The sequence below is a fragment of the Grus americana genome, chromosome 2 (genome assembly GCF_028858705.1).
Source record: "Grus americana isolate bGruAme1 chromosome 2, bGruAme1.mat, whole genome shotgun sequence".
NCBI lineage: Eukaryota > Metazoa > Chordata > Aves > Gruiformes > Gruidae > Grus > Grus americana.
In genome coordinates, this window is record NC_072853.1 from 76,350,720 (window position 1) to 76,372,013 (window position 21,294).

The 21,294-nt window shown below is 41.0% G+C and overlaps 1 protein-coding gene across 8 annotated transcripts in view; it reads left to right on the plus strand.

Annotated features, from left to right (window-relative positions):
* GRB10 (growth factor receptor bound protein 10) overlaps positions 1 to 21,294 on the plus strand; it is a 152,030-nt gene that overhangs the window by 34,990 nt on the left and 95,746 nt on the right. For 7 of the 8 annotated variants that reach the window (XR_008575690.1, XM_054814972.1, XM_054814976.1 and 4 more), the window contains exon 2: positions 3,336 to 3,432. Coding sequence is in view for 6 of the 8 variants with exons in the window: in XM_054814972.1 (XP_054670947.1) it covers positions 3,382 to 3,432 (51 nt within the window). In the remaining 2 variants the exon portion in view is untranslated. Of the gene's footprint in view, positions 1 to 3,335; positions 3,433 to 19,430; positions 19,464 to 21,294 lie in introns of those variants that run through there. The other variant, XM_054814979.1, reaches the window with a different exon arrangement.

Below are 21,294 nucleotides of genomic sequence, written 5' to 3' on the forward strand. Positions count from 1 at the left end.
GCTGGGTGACATACTGTTTCCTCTGCTGGGAACATGCAGAGAGCAAGTGATAAATCCAAAAAGCATACCTGGTGACAGGCTTAATTTGCAGTTAATAGATAACTTAATCTGCTGGTTAGGTGAGTAATTTGATTTTGACTAGAAACAGCTCATTCAGAGCAGCATCAATCTCCAGGGTGCGTACCTGCGATGTTTTCCACGCGAGATGAATATCAAATTTTGTTTAGATGGTGCTTTAATGCTTTTGAGAGACTGAGATGTCAAAAGCTATGCCTCACAATAGACTATTCTTCAGGCTAGAGAATATCATATCAAAACCAAATCTTATGACCTTTGAAACTTGGTTTATCGTGACTGACCCCCTTTCAGGGACTCTGTCCAAGCAAGACCTCTGAAGCCAATAAAAGCACATGAAGTTGCTTGGTTTTGAATGTGCGCAGGCTGTCTGGCTCCATGCTGCACGACAGTTGTTCTCACCACTGAATGTCCCGAGTTTTGTAACAGTGATTGACTGCATAGCTTGTTTTCTATTTACAATCCTTTGGAGTTTCCCTCCCCCATCTGAGGCGTTTTAGGAAAAGGGCAGTAACTTGGCACTTAAATATCTCTTTGTGATTTGTGCTGTTTAACTTGTATGGAAAGAACATGTAAGTCTGCATGCAGTTATGGTCTCTGAAGAGAACTGACACGCTAAAAATCATGTTTAAAGACAACAGCAAAGAAAAAGTTGACGTATATTTTCTCTTTAAATCCTAATTTTTCTGCTGAACACATGAATTAGTATAGAGTTCTGTCCCTATAAAATTTATTGCTCGTTGATGTGGTACAACAGGGCCTTAGACCTTAAAGGTGAGCAAAGGCTTTTTGTATTCCTAGGGTAGGACTACTTTGATAAACTGCTTTTAGACAGACAAAAGAGATGCAATCTTAAATCAGTGTTAATGTGTGACTGACCAGGAATGATATCATCTAGAGATTATTGCTTTCCTCTGTTTCTGCGGTGTTAACAAATGAATACTCAAGAATGTAGCAGTGAAGCAAATGGGTCTTGATAAATTATGCAGTCTTGACTCCAACTATTGTTCGAGGTAATTGATGATCTTCCATTGGCGTAATGGGGCTGTGGCATAAACTGCAGCACGCCCTAGAGTAGACAAATTGGTCTGGTATTGTTTAGGAACATATTTAATCTATCTTGCTATAAGCGAATCAGTGCCTTTTGCTGAAACATTGAGAGAAAGACCAGTATTTTGATAGTCAGTCCTAAATAACCTACCGTTAAATTTACAGCAGTCCTGCCTTTTCTTGTTCTCTCAATACTGAAGTGATAATAAACATAAAACTGTTGCAATGTAAGGCTGAATGCTTTTCCCTTATCCTTTCACCTAAACTTTCTTTAATCTTAGTGGCTTTACAGGCTAATAATATACAGTTCTCTTTGTTCTTGATTCATTGTACCAACTTCAGAACATCTATTCCAGTGGCTTGCCTAATTTCACTTTAGATGTACTTACAGAAAACTGTAGTCCCAAAAGTGAAAAGCTTCTCTTCTCTTTTCTTTTTTTTTTTTTTGAATTTTGCATACATCAGCCAAGATAAAAGAGTTTTCCATTAATCTGTGCTTAATTCTCTCAGAACAAACTGGGTGAATGAGGCAAATCTTGCCCTGAACATGAAATCTGCAGATCCGTCTTAAAAACTGACTTCAAACTTTTAGGTCTGGAGTGGGAGTTAGATGGCTGTAGACCACTCTTTCTATGTCTAAAGACTAACAACCGTACAAGTTGGGTATTATGCCTATAGAGTTAGATGTTTGAGGTGGTCTCTTCCCTGCCATGGGGATCCTGTAAGATTTTGGTTTTAAATTTAAGTAAATGCTATGGAAAAAAGGTATCTAGAATAAACAACTTGATTTATGCATATTGGGTTAAATAGATATTCAAACTTGCTGTTGCCAAAAACAGTTTCCTCCCAAGGTAACTGGTTGTATGAATTGATCCCAGAAATCTGCTACCTCAGGAAAACCACAGAAGCCCAGTAACTCTTTCCTGGAAAGAAACTCCCAGGAGTTTGCCTGCCTTTCTGATAGAGGAGGTGGCTACCATACCTCAGCCAAACTTGTCCTGGAACTAGATAAAATAAAGCTTCCTCAATGAGTGCATGGTTTACGTGGACCATAGGCTGCAACTCCTCCAGGAGCTGTTTTTCCAAGATGTCTTTTACCCATGTCTGTGACTTAACTGTCCCATAAATCTTCCTGGGAGCTTTGGTTTGGTGACAGTTCATGCCTACTGAGAGCAGTGGGTAGCCTATTTAAAACGAAGACTTTTGTTTTGAATACATAATTGATAATTAACAATAAACAAGACAGGAGCTTGCTTGTGGTAAGAGTAAAAGTTCTGATTGTGCTTCGCAGTCCACTCTCTCTCCCCCAGTCACCCTTTTTTCATCTGCTCGGAGGTGGCATCACTTGTCTTATACTGCAGGGATGTGTTAATGAATGTCACTGGTTGGGAGAAATGCTAGGACCAGTAAATAGTGCTTTATATATTTATATGCTTTTAAGTTTTGTTTCCTTTGTTATGAGGCAGCAGCTAAAATCACTTTCTTGACATTGGCTTAATACTGCCTTTTCTTTTGTATTTATGGTTCTTTAGCCATATGCACCTCTAAATAGGTTTGCAGTAGATTTCTTTTCAAGCTCAATCTGATCACGGAAGCGATGCTTAAAAGAAACATTACTTACCTTGCAAAGTTGCTGCTGATACTCAGAAGAGGAAATGCAAGACTTGAATGCAGATTTGCATGGGACACCCTGTTTGATATATTGCATGAGAGAAAAGGCAAGCGGGAAGGGGTAAAGGGAAGAAGAAATTGTGTAACTAGGTGTTGAAGGCTAATGCTGCATAATGATCTTGATCTTAAGGATCTTTTCCAACCTAAATGATTCTGTAAGTGGTTGCCATCTTAATTAACTCCCAGATTTCAGTGTTTTCTTTCCACAATTGAAAACATAGCCTCAGTTGGCAAGAGCCAATCTTCAAATGGTTGGAGTCTTAAGTGCAAAGAGAGGCTTTCTTTCTTACCTGGACCGTGGAAGTAAAGGAGGAGCCATCCAGCCCGAGAATAGTTATGTTGGGCTTTTGAATGAATTATCAAGTCGAACATGTTTTCTAGGCTACAGACAGCAAATGTGCAGATTTGCTACTCCGAGTTGATGCAAATCCTCGTCACCTCATCTTGCTCTTCTCGGTCTTCCCCCTCCAACTGTTTTCAATAATAAGTTGATGATATGTCTTCAGTATGGTTTCTGACAGTTTGTTTGTACTCTGCAGGTCCTGTGAAGCAGTAGATGTAATTTGAAGAAAATTGAAGAAACAAATGGCTTTAGCTGGCTGCCCAGACTCCTTTTTGCATCTTCCTTATCGGATAGTAAGTTATAAAACTGCATGTTCCTGTCAGCTTGTAGCATCATATTGCTGTGTGCCAGTGATTGACTGTGCATTCAAACTTTTCATCAAACTGCTAATAGCTGTCTGGCAATTCTCTGGGTTTTGCTAATGTTTGGGAACAGAGCCTCTGCTACCATCCTCTATTCAAGACCTGCTGCTGAAAAAATTGGGTCACTGATGTATACTGATTAAGATCTGATATCTGTCCTCAAAATAGCCAGTTCATACTTGGAAGAAGGCACTTTTTTTTTTTTTAAAAAAAAAGGTGGCGGGGGGCAAGCTATGGTACCGGTGAAATGCCTTGTACCAAAAAGTATCAATGTTTGCTGAATGCTATATTGGTAGGAACAAAGGCAGAGATTTTTACACTTGGTTAGAGCCTATGTTTGTTGAGTCATTATGCTGTATCTAAGCAGCCAATATGGCATATTACAAAGAATATATTACAAAAAAAAATTCAGCTCAATTCAAAGGTGCTAGGCAAAAATGAACTTAGTTCTCTTTTTTCCTTTTTTTTTTTTTTTTTCCTCTTCCCTAGGCAGTTGTGGTTGGCATAATGCATGCTTTGTATTTTTTTTATGGAACTGCAAATTCGTTATTTTGGGCATGACCTGTTTTTTTGCCCTTTTTCCTCTTGCTTTCATAGTGTGCTTGCCACGCTAAGGATTCAGTTATGATTTTGGGCCCTGCAGATACACAAATAATTAAACAGACTATCATGTGACATTGAAACGTTTTTCTCTTTCTCCCAAGAGAAACATTACTAGTAGTGATTACTACAGTCATGCTCCTCATTTGAAAGAAAAGCAAAAAACCAAACAAACCCACCACCACCACCACCAATCCCCAACAAATCTCTCTAGGATTTAGACATCTGTTTCATAATGTGCCAACTTACAATTTTTTTCCCCAGCAGGAAACTTCAAATTAGTTAAAAGACTAATGTTAGTATATGCTGAGTTGTCAGTTGAATGTATATGAACGCTTTTCCTGATTACAGGAAAAACATAACAGTTCCTTTATAACTGATTTTGCAACTATAAAAATAGAATGGACTTTGAGAAATCAGGTGTCCTGAAAATCTGTCACTATACTTGAACCCATGTTTTTAAAGGAATATGTGAATAGATGTGCCTGGACTTTGTAATTTTCAAGCGCTGTGAAATTATGCTTCAAATTCTTTTAGAGCATCATCTGAGTTGTGATGCAAAGCTGAGGGAGAGGAGAGCTATGTAAAACAAACTTGACATTGTAGGCAGTAATTTTTGAGCTGCAGATTCTTTACTGGATGTCAAACTTCCTCATGAAAATAGTGTCTTTAGTGGTTCATAAGCAGTAAGAATGTGAATTTTCCTTGGTGTTTCCCCTTGCTCTTACAAACCCTGTAGATAATCTGGTTTAATCTAGGACAGTCAACAGACTAGAAGTGTCAAAGCAACATGGATGACTTAAGATGGTTAGAAAGTGACTCCCGGTTAATTATTTTTGGTCATAGCTTACTGTGTGTTAAGCCAGTTACAAGCACTTAGGATAGTTAAAGACTAGCTTTGGAAGCCCATTCACAACTACTGTGCCTTCTGTCAGAAGTGAAGTTCGCATTAAAAAAACCCTGAACATCTGTTTTTCCACCCCTACTAAATCTGACTTAGAAGCTTTCATCAACTTGTCTTTCAAATTTGGCTACAGTGCCAGTATTGTGTTGGTAAAGGGCTGAAAGAAGGTTAAACTAAATATGCTCTAGATTAGAGCATGAAGAAGTATTCTATTTTTTCAGTACATTTTCTGACTTAATGTGAATGGAAGGCTATGGAGAGCATTCCTCCAGAGTCCCCAGGGTTGGGACCTTAAAACTTCAGTCTTCAGAATAAATTGATGTGTTGGAGTTTGGGATTATGTTCAAAGCAGACAGCAAGAGAAATGAGAACCTGGATAAGTGAATATGCACTACAGAATATCCTTTAGGATGTCTTGTTGCCAACTACCCTCTACCCTTCCTTTTCTGTTTTTTGGGGAGATGAGCAAGGTATAGATCTCTGACTTTCTTACTGGGCTCTTTGTTTGCAATGTTTGCTGCTTTCAGAAGCTTTTGGGTCGTGTTTAAGAGCCTTTTTTTTTTTTTAACTTTCTCGGGAGTTAGCACATAAACCAGTCACACTGAGTGCATTGTCCTAGAAACAATCTCTAGCTTTGTGGAAAAAATCAATACTACCTTTTAGTGGCTTTCAGGAGCCCTTTCCAAATTCTCGAACTCTTCAATAAAAATCCAGCAGTGAGAATTGGCAGTGTTTGTCTTCTGTTCCTGGAAATTCAGAACATAGTCCCAGAATTTCTCAGAAAAAATGGGATGATTTACTGTGTTTCCGTTCTTTTGCAATCTGTAGTCACAACAGTATTTATGCGCAGTGACTTGAACTCTCGGGGAAGATTTAGTTCTTTAACCCTTTGATGCATGAATTGTACAAGTCTCAATGACATAAATAACGGATGGATGTTTTTTTCCCTCAGTGTCTGAAGATAAAACTGTGGACATGCAGGAATGTTCTGTTTATCTTCTATTTTTTACCTTCCATTTATTTTCTCATAACCAAGATGCAGGCATGACTTTATTAATTGTTAATGGAGTTTGTTTTCAGAGAGCTGAATTCTTGTTAGAGAAAGGACTTGTTCACATTATACTCATCCTCTAACTTGACATAAAATGCAATACAAGCATTGGGTCACAAAATGGGGAGAAAATGGAAATTGCTTTCTCCTATGTGTACAGAGCTGTGATTTTCAGGATTGCTAATAGCCCTCTTGACCAGATAAGAGAGCAGAATATTGCATATCACACTTGAGAAGCTTTGTGCGCTTCAAGAGTAGATAAGTAAATACCTAAGAGAATTAATAAGTTAGAGGCTAGCTACTGTAACAAAAGTCTCCTTTAATGATGTCAGATTTGTGGATGTGAAGATGATGTACTGCCATTACCACAACAGTCACATTTCTTTGCCCTCAGCTGGAGGAAGAGCTAGGTACAGGTTGTCCAGGTTTTAGTATGGCAGCTTTGATCTTTGTTTTCCATAAAATGATACATGAAGCTAGAAGACACCTTTGGAGGCTGTCTGATCCAAGTCCATGGCATATTGAGGTTATACTTGTTTTTGTAGGTTGCTTCCTCTCAGTGAGTGTGGTTTTTCAGGAGATTTGCTTTTTACCTTTTCAGGGGTTGTTTGCTTTGGGTGGTTAGAGACTGTTTCTGTTTTAGCAGGGGAAAAAAAGAATAAAAATGATGATGCTTATATCTCTAATTCAGAGTTACCTTGGTGAATGCCATAATCCTCATCCCTATGAAATCCAAAAGCCTTCTATGTGACTTAGTCTTATGTATTCCACTTTGGAATTGAACAGTCTGATACTGAGCGTTAATAGGTATACGTGCTACTGTCATGCTGAATAAAATGTCTTATGTCCTAAAAAACACAACATGAAAAAAAATCAGTTGCAAAATTTGTCCAAGTAGACTGAAAACCTATGTGGGAAGGTCTGTCAAGATCAATGTTTTGGCCCTCATTGCCTGACGCTGTTTGAAAATCTTTTTTCGCTTAGCTATTGACAGTTGTTTATTGAGACCATAGAGATCTTTCTTCTGATATGTGGTGGGTTGACCGTGGCTAGAGGCCAGGTGCCCACCAAAGCCGCTCTATCACTCTCCTCCTCAGCTTGACAGGGGAGAGAAAATATAACAAAAAGCTCATGGGTCGAGATGAGAGCACGGAGAGATCACTCAACAATTACTGTCACGGGCAAAACAGACTCAACTTGGGGAAATTAATTTATTACCAATTAAAATCAGAGTAGGATAATGAGATATAAAACTCCTCCCTTCTTCCTAGGCTCAACTTTATTCCTGAATTCTCTACCTCCTCGACTCCAAGGAGCACAGGGGGACATGGAATGGGGGTTGCGGTCAGTTCATCACATGTCTCTGCTGCTTCTTCCTCCTCAGGGGGAGGACTCCTCACACTCTTCCTCTGCTCCAGCGTGGGGTCCCTCTCACGGGAGACAGTCCTCCAGGAACTTCTCCAACGTGGGTCCTTCCCATGGGCTGCAGTTCTTCATGAACTGCTCCAGCGTGGGTCCCTTCCACAGGGTGCAGACCTTCAGGAACAGACTGCTCCAGCGTGGGTCCCCCACGGGGTCACAAGTCCTGCCAGCAAACCTGCTCCAGCGTGGGCTTCTCTCTCCATGGGGCCACAGGTCCTGCCAGGAGCCTGCTCCAATGCGGGCTTCCCAGGGGGTCACAGCCTCCTTCAGGCATCCACCTGCTCTGGCATGGGGTCCTCCACGGGCTGCAGGTGGATGTCTGCTCCACCATGGACCTCCATGGGCTGCAGGGGGACAGCCTGCCTCACCGTGGTCTTCTCCATGGGTTGCTGCAGGGGAATCTCTGCTCTGGCACCTGGAGCACCTCCTCCTTCTCCTTCACTGACTTTGTCTGCAGAGTTGTTCCTCTCACATATTCTCACTCCTCTCTCCTGGCTGCTGTTATTCCACTGTAGGTTTTTTCTTCCCCTTCTTAACTCTGTTATCCCAGAGGTGCTACCACTGTTGCTGATAGGCTCAGCCTTGGCCACTGATGGGTCTGTCTTGGAGCCGGCTGGCATTGGCTCTGTTAGACATGGGGGAAGCTTCTAGCAGCTTCTCACAGAAGCCACCTCTGTAGCCCCCCCACTACCAAATCCTTGCCACACAAACCCAATACACAATTTTTAAGATTCAAAATAAGCAGCGGCTTGCTTTATTCTCATTAGGCTTAAATGTACAAGGACGCTGCTTGTATAGAATTTGGCCCAGAGTTTGGGTTTTTCATGCTAACAGGGCAATATGGAAGGACCAGAGTGCCCAAGCTGGGTTTCAAAGTCCTTGGGCATAGCTGAGTGAAAAAAACCACCAGAGGCATTATTGCATTGCGTCATTCTTCTACATATTGTATGAAGAAATGAAGCTGAAATGTTGCTACTGCCAATGCAGAAAGTCATCAGATTTGTGAAATATGGTGTCAGTCAACAGATACTTTGTTGATGGTGCTCCTGTTTTAACAGTTTACATGCATGTGGTGTAGAGGGTTGATGGACTGCAGAGACATAAAGTACAAAGCAGTGAGAACATTAGTGAATGTTTTTACAAGACATGTTGCCTCTAATACGAAGTTATGAAATCTGTCTCCCTGAGTGCAGACTGCAAATGTTTTTTACAGATAGAGTTGATGCTGCTTGGTAGTTTTTGTTGAAGAGCAACTGGAGCTGGATTTCTAGCCTCTATTTTTCTTGGAAAAAAATCTGTTTAAAAAATTGTCCCAAAAGCAATTGCTTTCACTCACGTTGAAATAGAAGTGTGGCTCTTACCTCTTAAAGAGGCCATTGGAAGTACACTTGCCCTCACGATCACGTGTCATGAGAATATTGTATATGAAGCAAAAGAATGTCAAAAAAAATTTGTATCTCACACTAAGCTTTTATACAATTGATTACAGTTCCCCTTCTTAAAAGAAATACCCATCAATTACTTTTTTTGCTGTACCAGTTTACCTTTCTACAATTCCCATCAAAAGTCTGTACTTAACTGTTTGCAGTTCTACTTTTGTATTCTAATTTACACAGAAGTTGGTTGGCAAAACATGAAGTCTTTTTGAAGGTGAATGTGAGCAAGAAATTTCAAGTACCTAGGTCTACATTTTTCAGTTATATAAGATTTTTCCACCCACCAAAAAAAAAAAAAAAGACTCAAAGCACTCTAATGGTCCGTCATACCGTTTACTATTTACATTACTACTAACAGTGAGGAGGAAGAAAGGTAGATGTTACAAATCGAGTGAGGAAATTACAAGTAAAGACGCTTAATTTTGCATCTTCCTGTTAATGGTTTCATGCTCATGCTGGAACAGTAGACTGAACCTACCATTGAATCTTGTTATGTCATTATATACAAGCAATCTCTTAAACTTGTCCATTGATATAGCTCCAGTTTTCATAATGTTTAAATCTGCAGTTTGCTACTTTTTTTACTTAAGAGAAGGCTGAGGTGGGATCTTATGAATGCATATAAATATCTGAAGGGAAGGTGCAAAGAGGACAGAGCCAGACTAGTCAGTGGTGCCCAGTGACAGGGCCAGAGGCAATGGGCACAAACAGAAACACAGGAGGTTCCTTCTGAACATTGGGCAACACTCTCACCGTGAGGGTGACCGAGCACTGGCACAGGTTGCCCAGAGAGGTGGTGCAATCTTCCTCCTTGGAGATACTCCAAAGCTGTCTGGACACTGTCCCAGGCAACTGCTGGCCCTGCTTGAGCAGCTAGTGGACCAGATGACCTCCAGCGGTCCCCTCCAACCTCAATCATTCAGGGATCCTGTGAAAATCAAAAGCAACGGATCTCTTTAGGTTCTGACTTGTGTGCAGCATTTAAGATGCCACTTTGAGACTATAAAAACGGACGTGTTGATAAAACCAGGCCATTTTCTAGTGTTTTCTCACAAAACTTCATGAGACTGTTCTGAAGTAATGGTAACAATCAGTTTAGCAGACTGTAGCACCAAACTGAATCCTGTATATCTTTTTCCTCATGAATGGGATCTTTTCCAAATGAGTAAATATTTCAACAAACTGTTTACCAACTGGTTATTTTGGAGACCTACCAGTATAAGTGTTTTCATGTTAGTAACAACTCTCAACAGAAGAGAGAAGTTGATGCACCGGTCCAAAGACAGCTTCATACTTCAAATGTTTGTGTAAATGTAAAAGAATAGAAAGCTGAAATATAAGAGAATGGAAGTATTATTTTAATTGCTTTGTTATAGTCAACTGGAATTATGTTAGTGATAGTTTGGGAGGGGGGGTGTTTTTAATGAACCTTCCTCCTACAGATGTTTTGTGCTCTACATATGAGTAAATAACCACTGGAGAAAATTATTTTGTTTTTTAAGAGGAAGATAAGATTGCTGTGCATTTGGAGCTGTCACTTTTCAAGAAAGTGCTGCGGCTCGGATAATTCTTAGTGTTGCTGTCCATGCCAGTTGGCTCAGACAGGCCTTTTCTATCCTTGGAAAAGGCCGGAGATATAATGTTGTCTTATACTTAAGTATTTCCAGGAAATATATCTAGATACAGACCTTGCTAAAAGTTATACCCAGTAGATCTTCTGGCTTTACAGAGTCTAAAGGAAGACTGTTTGATCAAGGGAGGACAGTATTTCATAAGCACTTATGATTTCTTCTTTTCTTAAGTTAAAGAAGGTGAAAAAAACCCCACAAACAACAACCCCCCTACCAAAATCCTGTGATTCTGCATGAAGTTGTTTAAGTGTGATCAACTCTGAGAGTTGATCTTTCTGTTTCTAAAAAGAAACTGTGGGTAGAGTTTCCAAACTTTTGTTGTTAATGTGATATCTCATGGCAGGGATCGTTTTGTTTCTACACTTGCAGACCATCTAGCTGTAATACTGCAGCTGAGTCCTGAACTGAAGCTGCAGATTCAAACATGGATGTGTTCAAACATGGAAGTGGATGTGCCATTTACTTTGTAAAGCTAGGGATGGATATATCAAGTTCACCTAGCACTAGCTGTGACTGGAAAAGATCCTCACCTGCTTCTTTTGCATCCTCTAAGAATTTTTCTTTCAGTTTCTAACATAATGCAGTCTGAAATGCTCTTTCAAAACTTCTCCCTAGGTTCCCACAAAACTGCCACTTTGTGGGTGTATCTTTCATTCCTAGTGTCACAGGTACGTTCCCTTCGTGGAGATGTGGAATGGAGAGTGTGGCACAGAACAAGGACTTTGTTCTTGAAGGATTGGCTTTGCTTTTTCAGGATGGAATTTTACCAAATTGATCAGCTTTCAGGAATCCTTCATGTAGAAGGGGCCAGATTATTGGTATTAATGGCCTTTTATGCTAGATAGTATTGATATTTTAATCTGAGGCATTAAGATACTGTGTTTTTCTTTCTGGTTTTGAAAGAACAACAAGCAACCCGAGGTAAAACACAAATGCCCAGCAAAGCTCTCAGGCTTTACTGCTATTTTAAGATAGCTTTGGCTTGCGTACTGGTAAGACGAGCGTGCGTATTTGAAATTCTAGCCTCTACAATGAAAAGACAAGCCCTCGGAAACAGCCAGTGGTTTTGGAGCATACTTGTCCCTTGCAAGCTGAATGTTAAACAATGACTTAAGACTCTACTACACACTGGCTGTAGCTCTTGATGTCTTACACACTGGCTCCATTTTTTGACATAATTTTGGCAAGTGGGGGAACCTGGCAATCCTTCATGCTAGAGGCCTTAGCTCTAATAAAGCGCTTTAGTTATTAGCACAAGTAAATAGTTGTCCATTTGTGCTTCATTAATGCATATTAGTCATACAGTAAATACTGTCATGCTGGCAAGTTCCCCGGAATACTGAATACTTCTGCACAGTTCAGGAGGGGGTTTCTGACAAAGTGGTGTTGGCACCTTTCTTGAAGAAGTTCTTGAAGCTATTAGTGTAGGAGACTGACAGACCATTATTCCAGCTCACGTGAGTTTTTGTAAAACTGATACTTCGGTGGAGGCAAAGAAGTATTTTGATGAATTTTATGCTGCTGCAGTAGGTCCTTCTGAAGTTAGCAGTCAACTTTTCTACAGTTGTCAGCTGTATCTGAGGCAGATTGCTTTGAGCTGTAGGGAGTACCAAGGAGGTGCCTGCTTTTCTAATAAAAATAATTAGATACTCTAAAATCCCATAAAATTGTCCAATATTGTGAAATTTTAACTATATATTTGAAGAACCTAGCATGTGCAACAGTATGAGGAAATCAAAAGGCAGCACAATGACCCTTGATCTCTGTAAGTGTTTCGGTTTCTTGAGAGGTAAGACCCTTAATATAAAGAGTATAAAATTATGAGCTGAAATGTTAGGTATGACTTGTTCTTTGGAACAGCCAGCATAAATTTACCAATTGCTTTTTTTGTCCTTCGTGTGCCCGGTAATGACTTCCAGGATGACTTGCTCAATAATCTTGCCAGAAACTGGGCAAACTGGTCAGCTTCTGGTTCCTCGTGTTCTCATCCTTGCCCGTATTGAAGATGAACGTGATTTTTTTTGCCCCTGCAGTCATCAAGATCCTCCTCTGATCCATGACATTTTTTTGAAGATAGGAGGGCGTAGCCTTGCAGTGGTATTGGCCACCTTCCTTAGCATCCCATCTGGTCCCAGGGACTTGGTCCAGTTAGCTTGCGTGATGCAAACCTTCCTTTGCTTGTGTGATGCATAACCTTCTGTTGCCGTGAGTAATGGTTCAGTATCCCAGATGCTGACACTATGCTCAAAGAAGTGGGAGATGTGAGGATGAACTTCACTAGGAAAAACTGAGGCAAAGAAATCATTGATCTCTTGTGTCCTTAGCTGCTGGGTCCTGTGCACAACTGAGCACTAACTAGACCAATACTAGCCATCCCTTTGCCCTTGCTTACTTGTAGAAGCATTCCTTGTTTTTTTTCTTGGCATTCTTTGCTTGCTTTGGTTCTTCTGCTTGGGCAGTATCTCCATATTCTTTCTGCATAACCTCTTCCTGCTTTGACCTTCTTTGCATTTCAGCATTTGATCTGAGGCAGGAGTTGCCTGTCCGTTCACTCTGGCTTTCTGCCATTCCCCTGTGACTTTCTGCATGCCAGAATGGACCATTGAGCTTTAAGGAGGCTGTCCTGGGAGATGAGCTTCTTGTCCTGGGCCCCTTGGTCCTTCAGAGCAGTCTCTCATGGGAACCTGTCAATCAGATCCTTGAGCAAGTAAAAAAATCTTCTTTCCTGTGGTCCAGGACTGTAATTCTGCTAGTAGTCTTGTTCCCTTTGCTTACTCTTGTTACCTTCATCTCAGTATGGCATCAGGCTGCCATCAACCTCTGCCTTCCTGACTGACTCTTTCTTTGTCCAGAAGTTGGCTTTGCTAGCTTGTTGGTCAAGAAGAGTGCTTCCCTGGTTGGCACGCTAATCACTTGTGATGTGAAGCTGTCCTTAACCCACACCAGAAATCTTTGTAGTGTCCAGTGCTGGCTGCAGCTGGAGCTGCACTGTTTGCTTGTGAGTGGGTCAGAAATGTGATTTAGCTGATTTGTCTCCAGTTTCTCCCCATCCCATGCACCTGGCTGCAAAAATGAATTTGTTTGGCCTAGGCAAGACAGGTAGTCTGAGCTTTCATCTTCTCCAGGATGACAAGTGCCTCTTTTGGAAGCAAGCATTGAGAGAAAAAATGCAGGACTAGTCAGTGTGACAGAAGCAAAGGAGAACCTAGGGGTGCTAGCCCAGGTGTCCCACCTCTGTCCTTTGTGGCTTCCCAGCCAAGCTGTTGGTACTCAGTCTCTTGTCATGGCCCCCATCTGCCTTCCATGGTGCTTACTGTCTTTCCCAAGGTTTACATCCAAGCAGGCTGTCTCCCATGCTGCCTTCTCTGAGGACCTACTGCCAGCCATATCTCCCCAGAACCACCCTTGGGGCAGCGTGGGGAAGCTCTCCCTCGCTAAGTGGCTTGTGAGCTTCCACCCTCTGGTCTGACTGCTGCTTCTATCCTTTGGTCATGAGTGCCCCTGGCTCTAAGTCATTTGATGGGGATGGGCATGAGGCAGTAGGAGTCCTGGCCAGATGTTCCCCTTTCCTCTCCAGTGGGGGCCCATTGCAGAAGAGGTGCTGCCCCTCACCCCTGGAGCGTGAAAAGGCAGTGCAGGTCAGGAAGTAAGGGCTGACACAAGTCTTGAAATGCATATTTTATTGATTGTAAAGAGACTGTGCCTAGCCTGGCAAGGCTAACATCTCCCTTTCCTCTCCGTGGGTTTTCTATCTCCTCCACCCCTCTGCAGGGACCAGAGCTGTCCAGGATTTCCTTGAGTGATTGTGTGCAGGCTCACGGAGGGCAGTGTGTATGGGAGCTTGGAAGAAGACATGTTGGCCCTCCTGGAAGGAGATCACTGCCTGGAGGATGTCTTGCCAATGATGATGTCAGGAGGCAGTGGCTGCACCTGTGGCTAGTCCACTTCCATGGGCTTTCTTTCCTAATCAGCCTCTATGGGCTCTGGGTCTCCTGTCACCTGGATGAGTGAAGCCCTTTAGTCTTGCACAGTCCTTCTGTGTGCTCTTATCCTGCTCCCCCTCTCCATATCCTTCTTCTTCCAGAGCCCCTCTCTTGGGCTCATCCTTCCTTGACTATCAGGGAAGCAGGAACCCCAGGAGTGGTGTCCATGGTCACACTGCCATGACCACTTCTCATGACCTATTGGAAAGATTTCTGCAGGAGGTAACTCTAGGATCATACGTTACATATGTGTTCTTCAGTGTTTCATGTGTTACTTGAACTTGTTAGATCACTTCAGTTAGTCTCTTGAATGTAGCAGATACCCATTTATTAAAGCAACTTACAGCATGTTTACCCACCCGCACATGCACACTCAACTTACGTGAATTTTTTTTCCTCTTTAAATTCATGACAGACTCAGAATTTTTCAAACCAAATGTTAACCTCAACATTTGAGGTAGTCACCTTAAGCCTTCTGTAGCTGGAGGCTCTGTAGAGCTGGTTCTCTAAGGTGAATGTGAATTAAGACTTCAGAGTGCCCATTTCCTACTTCTGACCATGCAGAAGTATAAGGCGGTATGCTTTAAATTTGATAGGAAGAATGCCTTCCTATGTGTGCTGATGAAATTTCTGCATGAAATACATATATGTATGTATGTATTTCTGACATGAGCAAATGGTTAACCAAGTGTGCTAAAGACATTCTGAAAAAGGCATCTTCTTGCGATCTTGTTTTTTCTGGCCTCCTTTATGTCCTCAAAATTATGACAAACTGCTGGCTGTTGAACATGAATTGGCTGGATGGTTTAGTTGCAAACCATAACTGCTATGCTGGATGAGAGCAGGTTGGAAAAATAGTTTTCTGACAGCATATCTTTTAGAGCATGACTTGCCCTGAAGATTAAAATAAACCCAAACCCACAAGACCAGAAAATTCTCATTGACTGTCCTACTAGCATCTTCTGGAACAGCGATATTGACACAATAACATGCATTATTAGGATGCAAGTTTACACGCATGCTGTCAGTATTGTGGTGGTGTTCTTATGAACCCCCAGGTAATTTGCCACAGTTAATTTTCTTGTTCTCTAATGGTCTTCAGTTCAACTGTATCCAGAAGGTGGCTTCTTCCTCTCGCCCACAGCTTGCTTCTGAAGCCTAGTTCAAAGGTTTTTTTTCTTTTCTTCCTCATCCTATGATTCCCTTTTTTTGATCTCTGGTTTGACTTTAATCTCAGCAGGAATCTTCCACTACCTTTATTCCATAGATCTGCATTTTTGGGTTAGAAAAAATAGCTCAAAACTAGAGGAAGCACTATGATAAATACTGATTGTGCCATAAAAGTTACCACCCTGAACCCTGAAGTTAATCACCATCTTAGCTGAAGCGTGGTACCCGCTCATGTGCAAGCTGCTTAGCCCCTTGAGCTGCAAAGTACACAAGTCACATTTATTTATTTCTTCCCCCCCATCTTCAGTAGTGGTTTCAGGGAAGAGAAAAGAAGAGAAAGAAAGATGTTTTAAAGCCACTTTGATACTGATTGAACAGCAGCTTATCTGATTGCTTCCTCTCTTCCTCGGAGTGAACAGTAGAAATCCATTTTCAGAAACGTTCTCGTTGTTAGTAGCTGTAGCGTTTCAGCATTGCTAAAGCCAGCATGATCAGGTGTTGCACACATGGCTGTATTATAACTGCAGGATTTCTTGAACTTTTCTTCTTTGCAGTCTCTGCTGAAATCTCCCCCCGGTTGGACACCCTGTACCTGGGCAGGTCTTGTTTGGAGTGGTTTGCTTATTTTGTTTCATGTGCTACTTGGGCAATTTTTGGCACACCAGACCTTCCTCCAGTAGCATACAGGCAGTTGTGAAAGCTTTGATCTGTTGAGGCCTTAAGGTAGCCCAGTATTCAGAGGATTTGTGCAGAATTAAAGCAACTGCTGCCGCTAACCACGTTGAAGCGTTGCAGTGTATGTTCTGACGTGCCGTGGGTAACTTTGTCGGATGTGTCCAGTAGGCGTTATCAAAAAGTGGGCAGAAGCTGTACAAAATAAGCGATCATGTGACACATTTATGCTGTGAACAACTAGTTACAAAACCAAAACCTTCCAAGCATGAAGAGGTGATTGACATGCTTGCTAAAAGCAAGCAGGTTTTTTCCCCAAGTGCCAGTTTGTGCAAAAACTAAAGATTTACACTTTGTATTGGGTTTTCCTGGGACAGCTTGCAACTTTACATGTAATCTGTTACTATTTAAATGCAAATTGCTGAGCTTTTGCGAATTTTCTTCCTTTAGAGAATGTTTAGTCAATAAAGATTTTCTGATAAAGCCATCTTATTGATGCAAGATAACTGGCAGAGATACCTGCATTTAGCTCACTTTCCTCAAGGAGGGGAAGACATGGCAGCCACTACATCGAGATAGATAGATATAAACATATGTATGTATTAATACTTGAACAAGTGTAGCAATTAAGCATGTTCCATTATGTACCTAGATTTTTGAAAATCAGACGGAGATAGGTAAAGTATCCAGAGCACTGGAAGAAGTTCTCAGGCTACAAAGTACCTTTGAGCTGCTTGGATTTTACTATAGTCAAACTAGTTACTTCTTTTTTGTATTCTGATAAGGACCCTGAAAATGTAGAAAATACTGCAAGTTTCTTTTATTTTGAGAAATGGTGATAAGAGACTGGCACAATGAAATATCTACAATGGCCCCGGTTGTTAGTCTTAGCTTAATTTTTGTTTTGTTTTCTTTACAACTGTTGTGAACTGACAATTTGTACATAGACAGCACTGCAGCATAGTTTGTGTTAGAAATACTGGCCAACTATTGCCAACACTTGGGGGCGGTGACTTTATGAAGTCTGATAGAGCATCACTGTTGAGGGTTGGTTGTTTTTTGGTTTTTTTTTTAGAAAACTGTTTTGCACATCAGTGTGAAAGGTGTGATGATGTGACTTTCTTAAAACTGTGAAAGGTAAATGAGATTCAAGCATTATTAAAAAATACAGGCATCTTGTTTTATTGGTAATACTTGGAGGTTTTTTTTTGAGGGCTTGCAAAGTAATCTATTACTACAATGTAAGCAGTACAAAAGAACTGATTTTTTTTTTTTTTAAAGTATCCATATAATGTAGACTATTTCTTACATTCCATCACTTTCTTTGCATAAATTACATTACTGATTTGCTCAGAGTGTGGAACCCTGCCATTTGGTTGGGGGAAGACCACAATGGTCTGTTCCAATACAAGCTCTGATTCCGGGGCATTAATCATGAAAAGGCACAATCGTTGCATTTTAGAGATGTGTCTGTGATTTCTGTGGGGGGGTTTTTTGTGGGTTTTTTCTTTTTTTAGTAGGTTATGGACCTGTCAGCTGAGGTGTATAAATCTTTACCCCATATCTGAGATTCTTAAATACTGTCTTTTGGTAAGGCTTGCTGTTCTAGAGATGTGTAAAGAGTTCTGTATCTAATTGAAAGAAACTCACCTGAACTACAGATGTCCTTGTCTGAGGTCGGCAATTAGTTCTGGGGCAGATTTTACCATGAAACAGGTAAATGGTTCTTTATCTAAGCAGAAAGGTGTGTGGTCAACATAATTAGGATCATAAGTTTGATCAGATGGGACAGCTATTTCTAGACTCTTCAGGGAAGGAGGGGAGGGGTTTCAAGCACACCCTAAATTGCAGCAATTGAGCAAATTGGCCAGAAAGTAGAGAGATAAGGTCCATATTGCTGACAGTTGAAGCAAGTAAGGATGGCAAAGTAGTCTTGTGTGAAGTTGTTCAACGTGACACTTGAAATTCATCAGACTTCCAGTTTGAAGACCTGAACAATTTCATTAGCAATCTAAGAGTTACTTTGCTCACTGGCATCCGGTGAATTTTAATGGTCTGTGTAAGCACAGTGGCTCTTGCCCCATGGGAGGTTTATCATTTTATCAGCTCTGTGGAGGGTTGTGAAGAATCATCTTCACCCATCGGCCTGTTCAAACCCTCGGTTTGAACCTGAGCCATCAAGAAAACAAAGAGAATAGCACTATTGCCTTTAAGAGAATAGACCCACATTCAGATGGGCTAAATTCCTTTGCTCTGTGTTTCATGCTACTTTCATTCCTTTGTTAGAGTTTCATCAGTCTTGAGTTTTCAGGGCTGCGTAACTATAATGGTGCATACACTTAAATGTAATTTACGTTATCTGGCTGTGGTTGCTGCTTCCCAAAGCATAGAGATTTGAATATCTGTTTCTTAAAGAGAATGCACTTGTACGGAAATAGTGGTTCCCGCAACCTAGGTACCATCTTCCCTTCTCTCCTCCTTCCCCCGGCCTGAGACACACAAATGTGTTGCTGCAGTGCTGGAGTCCACCAGGTCATCCTTTGAAGCATTGAGCCTTCCAAGGTTAATGCAGGGCATCATTAGCCTGCGCTGGGACAGACTGTCCGAGGCGGTTCACAGAACGTCTCCTGTGCACTCGGTGCAAGGGTGCTGTCAAAACCTGACTCCCAACGCCAGTGTTCTTGGAAGCAGCTGGCCAGCAGCGCTGCTATAACCGGAGCTCTAGTAGGTTTGATGCCAAGTAGAACAGACGAGCTACCCTGTATTTCACAGGTCTGAGCACGGGGAGGGCAGTGGGTTGAAAAGGATCAAATATCCTGTACCTTCTTTCTGTGTTACAACTTCCCCTGAAAGAACACGTGAAGATTTTTTAATTTTTTTTTAATGCAAGCTAAAAGAGAATAATTTTGAAGACACTTTCTCAGAATGGACAGGTGCGTTAGCAGGTGTGTGACATGCTGAAATGTTCCATAACACCTGGGTATAAATATTCTCACTGTATTTCTTTTCATCTTTCTGATGAAGAAGGAATATAGTCTGACCATGTACTTCAGAAACTTGGACAAAACATGAAAGCAACCCTGCTAAGGATTCGTGAGTATGCTTAAAGGTTTTATGAGCAACAACACATCATTATGGGATGCATTACTCCCTTACATTGCATGAGCACCATCCAGTATAGCAGTTAACATGTACTGACAGCTAAGTTTATTAGATCCCTGCTGTGCTTTTAACTCAACTTAAGTAGTGTAGTCTATTCAGTATAAGTACTTTGATAAGAGAATGATGCAAAATCTCACTGAAAAGCCTCTTTAAAAAGAAGAGGAATATGACATATTACTTTAGGTTACTTTATACTTTCTCAGGGTAACAAAACTCAACTTTTCTGTTTTATTCCTATTGGTAAAGAAAATTCTCTTCCACAGAAAAAAAATTTTTCAGAGACTTTTTTTGGTGGAGTCAGTATTGACCAAAACCAAAGAGCTTGGAACATGCAGTAGAGTAGGGTTTTGGTAGCTTTGTCAGTGCAGGCCCATGCCAGTGAGAGTGACTTGCTTTGGAGGTAAGGCTAACTTACAATTAAGTACAAGTTAAAGATACATTATCTGGATCTATGGGCACCAGCAGGAGAAACAGAATTTCCATATAAGCGTGTAGTTTTCTACTGTGAAGAATTTCCTTATATAAACTTAATTTATTCAGTGGTGTTTTGTTAGAAATTAAAAGGAACCTAGTTTATGTTTTGAAAAAAGAAGCAAAAAGAAATTTTATTGGAAAGTAACTGCTTCATTTTTGTAAGTGCTTTCTAGCTGAAGACAGCTCTAAGAAGTGATTGCTTTCACTGAGAACCTTGTGCATTTGTTTCTTTTCTGTTTTTAAAGACTTTATTTTAGCTGTAAACTATGTAAACTGTCTCTAACAGCTACGGTGGTTTTAGTCTCATTAAAATAGAACAAAGCTTTCAGCATTTCTAAGCCTGTCAGTTGGATTGCCTCCTTGCTAGCTGATTAAAAGACAGCAATCTAATGCTTTGAATTTTCTTGTACCATAATAAATGGCAGTCTGGTCCAGAAAGTGCGCACTGTGGAATATACTATCCGTTTTCTCTGTGCAGAGCACTAGGAGACAGCTAAATTCTTGTGGAAATGGTTAATTTATAATAAGAGAGGACTGCATCTAGTGAGAGAAATTTAATTTGTTGTAGTTCTTGCCAAATTCTGGGTGCAGTAGTGTCAAAACCCTTGCTAATGCCAGTTTTGCAAAGACCAGCCTAGAGAAGCTGAATCTGTAATGCTGGCGTGTATGCGTGCTGTAGAAGTGCATTGCTGAAGCTGTCAGCTAAGATGGTATGCTCTCTCCTGCCTTGCTGGAGAAAAGCCTTTTATGAATAAACTGCTGCTACCAGATACTGTTGGAGGTTGCTAATCATGGTCCAGCTCTTGCCAGATTAGATTTATGTATTTATGTATGTATTTATTTATTTATTTCCTGGGGGGGGGGGAGGTGTAGAAGAGCCACTTTTTTGAAGAGGAGGAGAAAAAAGAAAGAAAGAAGCTGGCTAGTATATAGCAGTAGTTTTTGATGTGAAACAATGCTTCCCTGATAGCAATTACAATGCAGGTAATGACAAGTCACATAACTGGTAATAGTCCTTAAAATAAATCTAAAACACCCTCAGAAAAACAACTTTCTGGCTCAGCTATAGCTGTATGTTGTATAACTGTATCAGTCTATGTATGTAAGAAAGCTTTTTTTCCCTTAGTGTAGGAGAAGAAACACCTCACTGATTTGGGGCATGCCCACTACAGGGTTTCAGTGTTGATGACAGGGTCCAAACCCCCAATTTTTTTGCTGAATTGAAGGACTTTCTGGTCAGTGGGTTACTGAAACCCAGACGGGGGGTCGGGAGAGAAGTTCCTCCAAG